The sequence below is a fragment of the Rattus norvegicus genome, chromosome 18, assembly GCF_021556685.1.
Source record: "Rattus norvegicus strain SHRSP/BbbUtx chromosome 18, alternate assembly SHRSP_T2T, whole genome shotgun sequence".
NCBI lineage: Eukaryota > Metazoa > Chordata > Mammalia > Rodentia > Muridae > Rattus > Rattus norvegicus.
In genome coordinates, this window is record NC_141551.1 from 16,586,419 (window position 1) to 16,597,500 (window position 11,082).

The 11,082-nt window shown below is 48.1% G+C and overlaps 1 protein-coding gene across 6 annotated transcripts in view; it reads left to right on the forward strand.

Moving 5' to 3' along the window:
* Positions 1 to 11,082, forward strand: part of Fhod3 (formin homology 2 domain containing 3) — a 440,137-nt gene that overhangs the window by 381,736 nt on the left and 47,319 nt on the right. For all 6 annotated transcript variants that reach the window (NM_001415720.1, XM_087591989.1, NM_001415719.1 and 3 more), the window contains 1 exon segment: positions 9,489 to 9,767. In NM_001415720.1, coding sequence (NP_001402649.1) covers positions 9,489 to 9,767 — 279 coding nt within the window.

An 11,082-nucleotide genomic window follows, 5' to 3' on the forward strand; every position in this document is an offset into this window, starting at 1 on the left:
CTCATCTGGGGATGGTAGAGGACACTTCCCTGGCTATCTAGGGCAGAGCATACAACTTTGGGGTATTTTTTTGACAAGTGTCCCTAGACTATTTCTTTGTGAAGATCTAGACACTCTAACAGAAGATCGAGAGGATGGTACTGGATAAATTGATAGTTAAAACATCTATTTCTTAAGGAAGCCCCTTTGTCCATTCAACCACTATAGAAAAGTACTACATGCTAGAGGCTTGAGACTACGAACTGTGTTTCTGAGCCTGCCAATGACTTTGGTGCTAATCCTAGATTTCTTCTCCGTGAACTTATTTGCTAAGAAATGCAGATAAACTGCAGTCCTAGAGTAACAGGAAAGCTCCTTCCAGGAGTGACAGATGTAAGTTGGGGACAGTTGTTTGGGGTGAGGATTTAAATATGAGATGTCTAGCTGTGCCCCAGGCTCAGGCCAGCTGTTTCTAATTATACTTGGTCAGAATATACTGGCCTGGAGAGCTGCTAGTTGTTTGATCTTGCAATGTCTCTGTGCCGTGACTTAACAGACAACTTGAACCTGGAGAATACTTTGGGGAAGATAATTTTTTATGTAAGTTGTTTGTACCCTGAATGGTACCTCAACCATGACAAATATTAATCAATATTTAGTAATCAAGAGATTTTTTTTCCTTTGGTCCCAGAAGAACATCGATTTGTGAGTAACTGAATTATTGAGTGACCTGAAAACTTAGTGATTAAAAAAGGAAGCTCTATCAATTTGTTAGATGCCACTATGCAGGACCATCCCATCTTAATGTCCGCATGTTCCTCTGATGCCCTTGGTGCTTCTGCTCGAGGCTTGACTAGGGCCAGAGAGACTGCAGGAACACTCTTCCCGTTTGGAGTGTCTTACTCTCAAAGAAAGGCTTATCCGAGGATGAGTGTTAGAGTCTATCCCAGTCAACCTGTTATAATCAGAACAGCAACCAGGACATTTACACAGTTCAGAGGAGGAGGTCTTCATGACCTAGTGTTTGGGGTCCCATCACACGACTTCAAAGTAACAATATATCAACAAACAGTGCAAGGACCTGGGACAGCATTCCAGTTTCTGTTAATAATATGGAATAGAATATTTACTGTGCGCACAAACAGTAACTGAACCTGAAACTGGCTACTGCTGTTTTATTTTGTCATACTACAGTGTCGAACTCCTGGTTAGAAGTGTCCTCTGAGAAGGAAGAGGGGGATAGAAATTTTATATAGTTATGTGTATGTGTATATATAAATAAAATATAATGTATAATGGTATATTATGTTTCATAATGTATATTAACTTATATTGTGTGTACATGTCTCTGTGCATACGGGAACACATACACATGCAAATGGAGGTCAGATGTCATTACTCAGTTTGTCATCTTACTTGCTTGTTGAGATAGGATTTCCTATCTTACTCACACATTAAGCTAGACTAGCAGGCCAGAGAGCTCCAGAGTTCTGCCTGTCTCTGCTTTTCTAGTACTAGAATTATGAGGACATACCTTCATGCCCAGCTTTAATGTGGATTCTGGGTATTGAATTCAGGTCTGTGTGTGTGTGTGTGTGTGTGTGTGTGTGTGTGTGTGTGTGTGTGCATGTATAGGGGATGTGTGTTTTGAATTAAGACTTCACAGAAAGTAGGCAGGCAGGCACTCTACCACGGGGTTGAATGTCCAGCCTAGAAACTATCATCCCTGACGCACTTGTGATTTTGTCTAACACAAGCCAAATGCATGATGCACTGGATTACACCTATCATTAAGGACCTGGATCTGCTTTGGTGGCTGTGGTTCTCATTTTTTGAGCTCTTCTTTATCCCCATGTGCCCTTCAGAGTATGACTAACATGTGGGACTGAGTGTGATCTAAGGGTGTCAGGATGTGGATTTGGTAATAGCACAGCCTAGGAGTATAAGGCCAGAGCTTCATACCAAGTTCCACTGTTGCTACATGAAAAAACCTTGATGCCTGCAGTGTCCACTGAAGCCAGAAAGGGGCATTGGGTTGCCTGGAAGTGGAGTTACAGAAGACTTTGAACCACCATGTGGGTGCTATGAGCAAAACCCCAGTCTTGAAAGAACAGTCCGTACTCTTCACTGCTGAGCCATTTCTCCACCCCTGGCAGCACACGACTTTTGTGAAATTTGCACCCAACTAATAAAAGTCTTCCTGTGCACAGAGATTCCATTTCAGGGTGATTTAATACTTCAGGGACATTTGGCTGTATCTGTGGGCATCTTGGTTTGTCACAGTGGTGGGAAGGTTGTAGGGGTGATGTTAAGGTTCCCTAGTGACAAGAAATCAGAGGCTATGAATCCCATAACATGCAGCAATACTTACCCAATGTCAAGGAATTGTTTGGCCTTAAATGTCCGCAGTACTGGGGCTGAGAAAGCCTGCTTTAGATAAATCTTCGTGAGCAGCTCAGCAAGAGCTGGCCCAACACCAAAGGCAAAGTCTAAAGAATGTTCAAAGTTGTGAGTCTTTTCTCCTGGGACCTTTCTCAGATTTATGCGATTAAACCTCAAGTCTCAAGTTGATGGTGTTAGTTATTAGCTCTAAACTGGGGAGGTCCCTGGAATGTATGCTGTTTGAGCGGCTGTTATAGACCCGGCTGGCCCAGTCCATAGTTTCATAAGACCTGCCTGAAAGCCAAGTTCTGGCAGAGCCACCAAGACACCATCATAGACTTAAGCTGATTGAAGCCACCCAGAAATTGACTGAATCTGGACATTGGAATCTACTGCTGGGGACGTTGATGAAAGCAGCCATTGACACATGCCTGCCCACTGTATGTTGTTCTTTTTCAGAAATGTTTACAGTTTCCTTCTTTGTAGCTCATTCACCTTCCATGCAGCAGAACCTGTGCTTAACAGGACACAGGGCAGATCTATCTAGATTAGAGTCCCAGCATCATCCTGTGTGCTCTGCCTGTCAGTGAAATCCTGCATGAAGACAGTGCTCTAGACTCAGAGATGTTTAGAGAAAGGCTGTTTGCAGCAGTGTGTGGAAGACAAGGGGCCATCAGAGGGGGTCAAGCACCCCAAGGATGCAGCTTGGGAAGGTAGCAAATGGTTTTACTGCTAGGCTCACAGGACTGTGGTGTGTAATTGGCACTCACTCAGAGCCATAAGAAGGAGAAGAAACCTTAGGACCGAAAGGATTGCTGGCAACCTATGCAAGCCAGCCAGCTACATGGGGGCACTGGTGTAACTTGTCTAGTCTCTCCCCAAGTGGGGTTGGGGCAGCCTGGCAAAGGCAAGTGTTCCTGGATTCAGTTCACTGTGTAGTCCTGGTGAAACTGTTTATCCAAAGATGCTTTCTCACTTCTTACATGGGGACATGAATCTTCATAGTGTGGATGGGGAAACTAAATAGGGTGACATTAATAAGTTTCCTAGGACAACCTGTGGATGGGACAGATGCTTAATACATGATAACTTTTATTTTTACCTCAGGCTAAGCAGGGCCCATCATGCAGCAGAGGTCTCAGAGACCCCATGAGGAGGCGGTGTTGAGCATTGAAAGGCTCTGCTCAGCTGCCTGTGGAACTCAGGAGGAGCTAGTGTTGTGCTTGGGTCTTTCCTTCCTTCCCTTGTCTCTTCAGTTCTGTGATGCATGGGATGACATAGACCTTTGTGTCCACAGGATAAGGGGCAAGGTCCCTCCTTCTCTCTCTGGCTTCTCATGTCCATGGGACTCTTGGCTCTCCAACTGCCCTTGCTCCTGTAATGCTTGTTTCTCTGGTGCAGAAAGATCCTTGAAGGTCAGCGATATGGGTCAGTGGATAGAGAGGCCTACTGTACAAGCCTGATGGTCTGAGTTTGATCCCTGGACCGATGTGTAAAGGCAGAAGCAGAGAACTGGCTCCACGGAGTTCTCTGACCTCCACACACACTCTGTGACAGGCATGCACTCAGGCAGACACTGACAGTGAACAAAACTAAAAACAGGGGTATCCGTTGAGTGATACCCAGGGGTCTTGTGGTACCAGCACCCCCCTTTCCTGTTATTTCTTACACTTTGCATAAATGGTACATTATCCCATTCTTTAACTGACTTTAAGGTTTTTTTTCCCCCTCTTCCATATAGCCTTCCTTACAACCTTGAAGTCTGTTTTCAACCCTCAGAATCAGGTCAGCCTGCTTCTGGCCAAGCACATTTTTCTAGTCTTCCCTAAGTGTGTCCTGGCGATTCTGAGTTGTGTCTGTCTGCTCCCCTGGGCAGCAGGCCAGCGAGACACACTCAGTTGTGGGCTCCTTGGATGTCCTCAGCCCCTCCCTGCTAGATTCTCCTTTCACTTCTGCCTAATGGATCCTGCCAGAGAAAGTGAGTCTGCCCAGCTCCTCTTACAATCCCCTCGCCCTACATAGCTCTCAAGATAAAGGCAGAGCTGCATGTCCTCCTTCCAACCAGGATATGATAGCAAGTGCATGGTACCCTGGCAGCCCCTGCCCTGGCAGCCCCTGCCCTGGCAGCCCCCCTGCCCTGGCAGCCCCTGCCCTGGCAGCCCCCTTGCCCTGGCAGCCCCCCTGCCCTGGCAGCCCCCCTGCCCTAGCAGCCCATGCCCTGGCAGCCCCTGCCCTGGCAGCCCCCCTGCCCTGGCAGCCCCTGCCCTGGCAGCCCCTGCCCTGGCAGCCCCTGCCCTGGATGCCTGCTTTATTATGTGTGGTGCCAGGGTCAGAGTGGGATCCTTATGAATACAGACTAAAGAGATAACATTCTGGCCCTTCTGCCCTGCATAATGACTGACATTTGCTTCCTTCTACTCAGCCTCATCATCTACAGGGGTTGCTTCTAGCTATTCTTCCTGATTGGAGCTTCACCCTTACCTTGCAGGCAAGACCTGTTGTTCCAACAGGAAGAGTGCTTGGCTTGACATAGGCACAGACAGGGGGCTCTTATGGCCCCTACCTGAAGCACCGATCACTGCTTCTGAGGGTAGAATTCCAGATGCCTTTCTTAAGTACACAAGGCCAATAGCCCTCACCCTAGATGGCTGATCAGCTCCCTCTGCACTCCAAGCTCAACCTCACTGAATTTGACTCCACATAGCATGCATGCCAGGTTTCTGCATGTCCTTGTCTACCTGCCTAGCATCTTCTCACCACCAAGAGGTGTTGCTTAAATGTCTTTTTGACAGAGGGACTTACACAGCTCTTCTGGACCTCATGAAGGCATCTTGCTATCCCTTCCTCAGGTACCACTATCCCAGGGTACCTCCTTCCCAGGCTACCTCCTTCCCAGGGTACCACCTTCCCAGGGTACCACCTTCCTAGTGCACTGTGCTGTTGATATCAAGACAGCAGGATGCTTTTTAGCTGTTTTATATTGGAGGTAGTAGGAGCTAAAATGACTGGCATTGTGCAGTGCCCGTGGGACAGTAGGGATCATGTGCCTTGCCGTGCAGGATTTTAGGATCTCCTCTCTCTGACTCTGAGCAGGTACCATTGGTGTCAGAGTGTGACGCTGGTCATCAGTGTATTTTCCCACCCTTACATCCCTGTTGGACTAGAGAAATTCTTGTTAACTACCGAGACTAGTATTAGCTTGGAGGGAAAAACACTATTTTCACTCCAGGTGTTGATGGAAAGCTTCATTCCCTGCAGACTTCCGTGCCGTGCTTCCTATAAAGGGCCTCCTGCCCTGTACGTAGACAGGAAACACAACCCCAAAAGAATGCCTGTGTACGGGGGTGTCGGTAAGAGAAGCCCTGATTAAAGAGAAAATGCACACACACACACACACACACACACACACACAGACACGCACACACACACACACACACACACTCACTCAGAGAGAGAGACAGAGAGACAGAGACAGACAGCGAGCGAGCGAGTGAGCCAGCGAGCAAGAGAGCGAGAGCCCATTGTGGAATATGCTATAGTGTCTCTGGGTCTTCATAGATGGCTTCCTTTAGGTTGACCAGGAGTGACAGGAACTTTGTGAGGCAGTACTGGTTCCTGAGTCAGATGGGGCCTCTCAGGTGAAAGACAAGAAGATGTGGTTTTTCAGGAATTTTGGCCCAGCTGTGGCTAGAGAAGGGTCTACCATGAGCCTGCTGCTCCCTCCAGGTCTGCCTGTCATCTTATCCAGTGTCCCCCTGCAGACGCCCATCCACCCAAGACCCTGAACGTTGCAGATAGGGCTTTACACGCTGTGCTTTATTGTGTGGTAAGCTTCTGAAGGCAGAGAGCCATGAGGTTGGGCATCGCCGTTGGTTTATTACATGCCCACAGGAACAAGCCTCTGTTCCTGGTTGCTGCCTTGATCAATCTCTTGCTTGTTTTGCTTCACTTGAATGTCTGTGACCAGCCCTTAATATGCTTATAAATTTGTTCAGGACAGCCCCACATGCCACAGCTTTGTAGTCAGACCCTGTGGATACTGAGGCATGTGTTCTAGGCAGGAGGCGACTTAGAAGATGACTACAGATCGTGAGGACACTCCTCCCCCAGTATTTGGAGTCGCACATTAGTGGCCCAGGCTCCATGCAGTTAGGTTCTGGCATATTTGGATGACATTGTGTCATTTCTTCCCAAGAGTGTGTCGCTCATTCAGAGCTAGCACCCCTATTAACACATCTGTCCAGACAACTCCTGGCCAACCGGGGGCTGCGTGGCTGTCTGAGTCCTGATGGGTTAAATGGGGTGAAGCAGCACAGGTGGTCTGAGCCGACTGCAGTTAAGCAGCCGGCAGCCATACACACTCCCCCTCCTTCGCTGAGTCTCCAGGGACTGGTAAGTTGTCCTGGCTCACCCTGCCAGGGACAGCGCCACAGGAAGACACCCTTGTCCAGGTCCCCCACATGCTCGCCATGAGTGCCCAAGTGCATGCCACATGCTAGGCTGTTGCAAACACATTTTCATTTTGATGTGGCTATTCTGAAGTCAGCGTGCGTGCACACATATGCTTTCTGTCAGCCCCATCGTGATACCACCATTGCTCACGCTCCGCGTCTGCCAGGCTTGTGAAGCCCACAGAGGGGTGCATCTCTACTAAAGAGCACATCGTCCAATGAAGAAATCAGCACTGAGATTCTCCTACACCCCAAAGGGCTTCCCCAAAGGGCGGACTCATTTTCCCACAAACAAAAGCCTTGGTTTTGCTCTTGAGGGACAGTGCATGGCACACCTGTTCTCAGGCGTGTGACCAGACCTGACATCTTTGGGGACAGCCTCCGGGCTCTGAACCAGGCTCCTGTGCTAGGTTAGAGACCCCAGGGATGAATGCATGAGAGAGCATTCAGGCAGGAGGAGGGTACACACTCTTCCACCCCCAATTCCTGCCTGAAGGGCTCTGGTGGCTGCAAAGCGCCAAGAACGATAAGAAAAGTCTGCAATTCTTCCCTTTTCTACCTTTCCTCTGCCCTTTCCACCCTTCCTCCCTAGGCACCTCCCTGCTCTATTCTTGGAAGAGCACAGGGCACAGGGATGGGATGCTGTCCCCAGTGAGTCCTGGTAGAATGACTTCTTGCAAAGAAATTGATGATGGTTGGGCCTCTGCCCAGTGAGAGCTACTTTCATCCTTGTGGTAAAGGTAGAGCTTGGCTCACTGATAGGCAAGGAGGCCAGGCCTCCATACCCTATGGCCATTCCCCACTGCCCATCCTGAAGACTGCAGTATGTTCCAGAGAAAGGGGGTGGGGAGAGGCAGCAAGCGAGTGAACTGCCTGATACACTTGTAGACTGTATCCATATAGACTCTGGATAGATCTCTTCTAGTTCCTGACTGAATGTCTTCATCAACGAGGGAGGGAGGGAGGGAGGAAAAGAGGGAGGGAGGGAGGGAGGGAGGGAGGGAAGGAGAGAGAGAGAGAGAGAGAGAGAGAGAGAGAGAGAGAGAGCGCACATACACCCCCAGGACTTGAGCCCATATTCTCTGGGCCCTGGCAGAATCCTAGCACTGTAGCCTCATCCAGCTCAGGGCAATGGCTGTCAGGAGTGACCCAGCCTCGTCTGGCCTAGCCAGATGGCGTTTGGCTGGAGGTTTTTGTATTCTCAGTCATTCTGTTACTTGTCCAAAGTTCTTAGCTGAGAGCTTTGCTCAGCAAAACCAGGCAGGAGGCAGATGGAACCATTTCGCTGCACCCTGGAGCAGCACATGACTGGCACTGTGAGCATTTTACCTTGGCACTAGCAGTATGCTTCTAGTCTTTGATGCTTTACAAATAGGCCTCTGCCCATGAGTGGTCCTTTCATTTGTGACTTTTTTCTTTGGTTGGTGGTGGGTTGTCTTGTTTTATTTTGTTTTGTTTTGTTTTGTTTCAGCCTCACCGTGTAGCGTAGGCTGATATGGAGCTCACTTGGGCCTGCTTGTCACAGATCTCACTGGTCCTCCTGCCTTCACGTTTGAAGTACGAGGACTGCAGGCATAATCCATCCTACCTAGTACTAACTTTTCTACGTTATGGATATGAACACTTATATTCATATGCATGTGTATATGTGCACCATATGCATACCTCGTGGATCTCCTGAAACTGGGTTTACAGATGGTGTGAGTCACCGTGGTGGGGACTGGGACTTGAACCCAGGTCCTGTGCAAGAGCAACAGTGCTGTTACCCATCAAGCCATCTTTCCAGCCCAATACTTGAAAAATATTTGCTATGAAGCAGAGTTGGAGTTTATTAAGAAAGGGGCTATGGATTTAAGCATAGGCTTTAAGGGCGAAGAAAGACAGGCACCCATGGAAAGGACAATTGTGCCCACAAGATTGTAGGCTTTGGCTTCTCCAGAGTGAGACACCAAGTGATTCCTTGCCCTGGGCAAGCAGTATCTGGGCATCTGATCCCAGGGGGATCAGCCTCCCTGGGCCAGCCTCCAATGTCAGAAAGCTTTGGACTGCTGCTTGAAGGTCAGCTTGATTTACTGTGGATTTTGCTGTTCCCCCCACAAAGACATTGCATGGATTTTATGCTGTTTGTTGCATAAGAAATGACCCAAAACATCACCACTGAAAATAGTTCCTGCATGTTGTCTTGCAGTTTTTGCTGGCTTCCTGTGGCTAGCTGGGCTCCGATCAGGAGTCCTGGGAGGACTTTTCCAACTTGTTCAGTGTAACTTTGCTCTTGTGGATCGGGTCCCTGTTCATTAATGGCTGCCAGCCAGGGTTTACTGTCAGCTTCTAGAGGTTACCTATATCTGTACCAGATGTGCAATGCTAGTGGTCCATGTGGGACCTTCAGGTTTCTAAGCTCTCTGATGACATCTTCTGTGTTGCCGTTACATCTCCATTTTCTGAGGCTCAGCTCACTGAGGCTGGCACACCTGACTCACATTCTCAAGTGGTCTTGCACATCACCTGCACAGCATTGTTTATAGCAGCAGACCATTAGTGCAATGGCCACAGAGCAGGAATGATTCTCGGGCTACTTTCAGACCTTTCCCAGTTGAACCAAACCAATTTTGGGGTGACTCCCTGCCCTCCAGAAAAATCTGTTCTTAATGTAATCTCTGCTCTTGTCTCCATCAGTAAGTGGTAAGGACCGAGAGCCTGAACTGGAGGCGGAAGCTGGGCAGGGTGCTGATGAAGCCAGCCGGGACATAGCGTCTGCCCACAGGGAAGCAGGAAGCCAAGAAGAGCCAGCGCTGGAGCTAGAGCCTGAGGAAAGAGCGTCACTGAGTGAGAAAGAGAGGCAAAACGAAGAGGTGAATGAGAGGGACAACTGTTCTGCCTCCAGCATCTCGTCCTCCAGCAGCACCTTGGAGAGGGAAGAGAAGGAGGACAAACTGTCTGGAGACAGACCAACTGGTAAGTGAAACCCCTTCTCCATGAGCACAGGGTCTGCTGTTTGAGAGCCTAGCCATAGGCTACCCCGCCAAGGTGACCCGTGGGAACTGCTCAGCTGTGCCACCTGTCCCACAGTGCCAGCCAGTAGCTTCCCACTAGAGCTCAGGCTCTGTGTCATCCTGTGCTATGGGACCTCTTAGTTCCACAGTTGGTGAAGAGGGTCCAGGTTGGTAGGATTGTACTGGAGAACGAGCTGTGGGAAAGAAACCGCTAGCTTCCCTTTATTCGTTTCAGTGTTGATAATGCCAAATTTGTCACATTCCAATTTCTGCTTGAAGTTTAGAGACAGGGCATGATGTTCTCTACTCCTTTAGAAGACTTGTTTGAGGGAAGTATATAAAAACCACGGCCATAATAGATATAGGAAACAAATCAAATTAGTATTGTAAAATAGCATGGTTCACAGTGGAGGGGAGGTTGATATCCTGGACCATCACATACAGGCTTTTGGTACACTTTGTATCAGGCCCACTCCTAAATGTAACCTGTGTGTATTTCCTGCTGTAACTCTTCAGTATTCCCCCTGGAGTCCATCCAATTCAGTTATGACTGGGAACTTTACAGTCAGGGCCCGAGAAGAATATTAGGTTGTATATCTAGACCCTAAGATGTCATTGGGGTTTTATTGACTTGGCTCAAAGGGTTATTTATACTACTCGTGATAGCATTGGGTTTGGTTTTCCTATCCCTGACTTATAAGCCAGCAAGGTGATCAAAACCAGCATTCCTTATCAGCGGAGGAATGGACCACGCTCTCACCTTCACTGAGGCACATACCAGAGCACACAGTCAATCCCAAGGCCCTCCTCGCCAGTCTGAGCCCTGAGCCAGGCAACATCATTAGTTACGACGTTGAGAATACAGTTTCTGTAGCCCAGAAGAGTTAGCGAATGAATAAATTAATGAAACTATGCTCTCTCCCAACAGATCTGTCAGTGACTTAGTCTAAAATACTTATGTGTTTCCCAGTTAGAACATACTACTGAGTTTGATTTTGCATATTACTTATCCCCGAGATATAACAAGAAAGGAATCAAAGACTACTAGTTTATATCTTAGAAATTAACGCACTAAAAATCTTGTGCCTATTTTGAATACACATGCGCTAAAAAGTACTATGTAGTTTCCTCCAAGTAGTATTATAGTTATTTCCCAATCCTAGATGTATTGATCAATTTTAACAGAATTCTGATCACAAGCTAAGTTCTTGGTGACTTGGGTCCTAACTGATTTCTGTGATTATGAATGATAGTGTTAGGTCCTAACTGATTTCTGT